This window comes from Myotis brandtii, unplaced genomic scaffold, assembly GCF_000412655.1.
Source record: "Myotis brandtii unplaced genomic scaffold, ASM41265v1 scaffold953, whole genome shotgun sequence".
NCBI classification, from domain to species: Eukaryota; Metazoa; Chordata; class Mammalia; order Chiroptera; family Vespertilionidae; genus Myotis; species Myotis brandtii.
This window is the reverse complement of record NW_005371933.1, coordinates 985232-987485: the sequence shown is the minus strand read 5'-3', so window position 1 is coordinate 987485 and position 2254 is coordinate 985232. Positions and strand designations below refer to the sequence as shown.

The 2254-nt window shown below is 31.8% G+C and overlaps 1 protein-coding gene across 9 annotated transcripts in view; it reads right to left on the bottom strand.

Annotated features, from left to right (window-relative positions):
- MEMO1 (mediator of cell motility 1) overlaps window positions 1-2254 on the bottom strand; it is an 83029-nt gene that overhangs the window by 28480 nt on the left and 52295 nt on the right. For all 9 annotated transcript variants that reach the window (XR_001360589.1, XR_001360590.1, XM_014533193.1 and 6 more), the window contains one exon: window positions 1095-1206. Coding sequence is in view for 7 of the 9 variants with exons in the window: in XM_014533190.1 (XP_014388676.1) it covers window positions 1095-1206 (112 nt within the window). In the remaining 2 variants the exon portion in view is untranslated. The remainder of the gene's footprint in view (window positions 1-1094; window positions 1207-2254) is intronic.

Below are 2254 nucleotides of genomic sequence, written 5' to 3'. Positions count from 1 at the left end.
ATGAGGAGATTATATATATATATATATATATATATATGTATGGTTAAAAAGAAATCAACCACAACAGTACAAGAGGATAAAATAATCCAGTTTAACAATATGAAAAAACCTTGGGTTTTGGCTGACCACAGTACATTTGCCACAATAGCACAAAAAATGTTAATGCAATTTCAAGCTTCAATAATGCAATTAACTAACAAATATTTTCTGAGAACCTAAACTGCACCACATACTTTACTAAGAGAATACAGTGATGGCAAGCCAAGAAGGAATAATCTCACTATATTTAAAACTAGTCAAACTATACGTGGAATATTAAGTCCATATAAAGAAAATGGTTGAAAATGAGAGAAATGTGACCTACAAAAGGAAGACTTTCTTATTTGAATGCTGACCTAAAAGAAAGCTCTTAAAATAATTATTTCATTGTACCAAAACAAATTAATGACTGTTCTGACTGGCATTGTGCTAGGTACTGAGGTATAATTGGAGAATAAAATAGATATTGTCCCTATCCTCAACATACTTACAGTTTACTGAGACCCTTATCACTGGAAGACCTTTAGCAGACACCAAATAATAATCTAACAAGCATATTATGAAAGAGATTCATGTACTTTGTGTAAAGCTGAAATAAATGACCTCCAATATTGATCCCAAATCTAAAAGGTTGTTATTACTTATGGCATCATACCATAAAAGAATGCAATTGCTATTTTAAGATATATAAATGTCTAATGAGTAAAGTAATAGGCAAACCAATAAACACACACACACACACACATACACGGGTGTTTTTTTTTATATTTCCCCCTAATAAAACAAATAATTCGATTCACATGTTCAGCTCTCATAGGCAAACTATTCAAAAACCAACTTCAATCCACATTAAGAAAATCCAACCTCAAATTTTTATTTCATTTCAAATAAAAAATATTTTTTAGAACTATGAGAGAATACATTTGTATTGTTTTAAGCCCCAGCCAACATTTTTTAATCTCTTTACCCTAATGATTATCTTACCGTAGTTAAAATAATTCCAAAGAAATTAATATCTATGATTTCTCTGGGATTTCTTATATTAATCAATATACCTTTCCATGGCTTTAGCTGTATAAGGCAAATGCATTTCAATACTGTGTTCATCTTCATCTGTCTGCAGAGACATGCGTTCAAACATTCCTGTCTTCCATAGTTCTCCGTAAACTAAAGAGATTTCAAAATATAATAAAACAAATATATTAATGTATATCCTTATCCTGTGAGACTCCACCCAGTAATACAAAACTACATGCTTTGGCAAGAGGTAGAAGCACCACATAATATTCTCCTTTTTTTCCTCCATTTTTATTTTTAAAAAAGAAGAGGCTTGCTTTTTACATATCGGAAAAAACAATAATACATGTAATAACTTACTCAGCATTTCTATGATACATAGTTATATAAGTAATAATTTAAATTTTTCATCAGTTCCTTTCATTATAACAAAAATCACCTCCAGGTGTAAGCCTTTCCATAACTTTAATGAGTACATGCTAACAAAAGCAGAGCTGACTAGAACTCCTACTAATCAAAACAGGGACCTTTCAGTCCACAGGAAATACGGAAAAATCACTGGTCTACTTATGAAGTTAATAATATAGTTTCTGTGTTTTGCTTTGTTTTTTAATAAAATGTATAGGATTATTATTTCACATCTCAGGTTCTGGCCATAGTTAAGAATAGAAAATTCCCACTAAGAATGCTATTTTCCTCAAAATTAAAAATAAAGCTTATGGGATAGACCAGAACATAAATTTACCACAGTACCATTCCATAAATAATATTAAAATGATCTAGTAATTCAGACCCTTGTGATGAATTATACTTAAAACTGAATATTGTACAGCAAGAAAATGATGAAATTTAATTAATACGTAAAAAAAATGAGTGTTTTTGTCTTATCATAGAACTGAACCAACATTTTTTTATAATTATTATTGATTTCAGAGAGGGAGGGAGAGGGAGAGGAAGAGAGAGAGAAACATCAATGATGAGAGAGAATCACTGATCGGCTGCCTCTTGCACGCTCCCTATTGGGGATTGAGCCCACAATCTGGGCATGTGCTCTTGTCCGGAATCAAAACAGGGACCTTTCAGTCCACATGCAAATGCACTATCGCAGTGGTTCTCAACCTTCCTAATGCCGCAACCCTTTAATACAGTTCCTCATGTTGTGGTGACCCCCCAATTTCATTGTTACAAATTGAACATA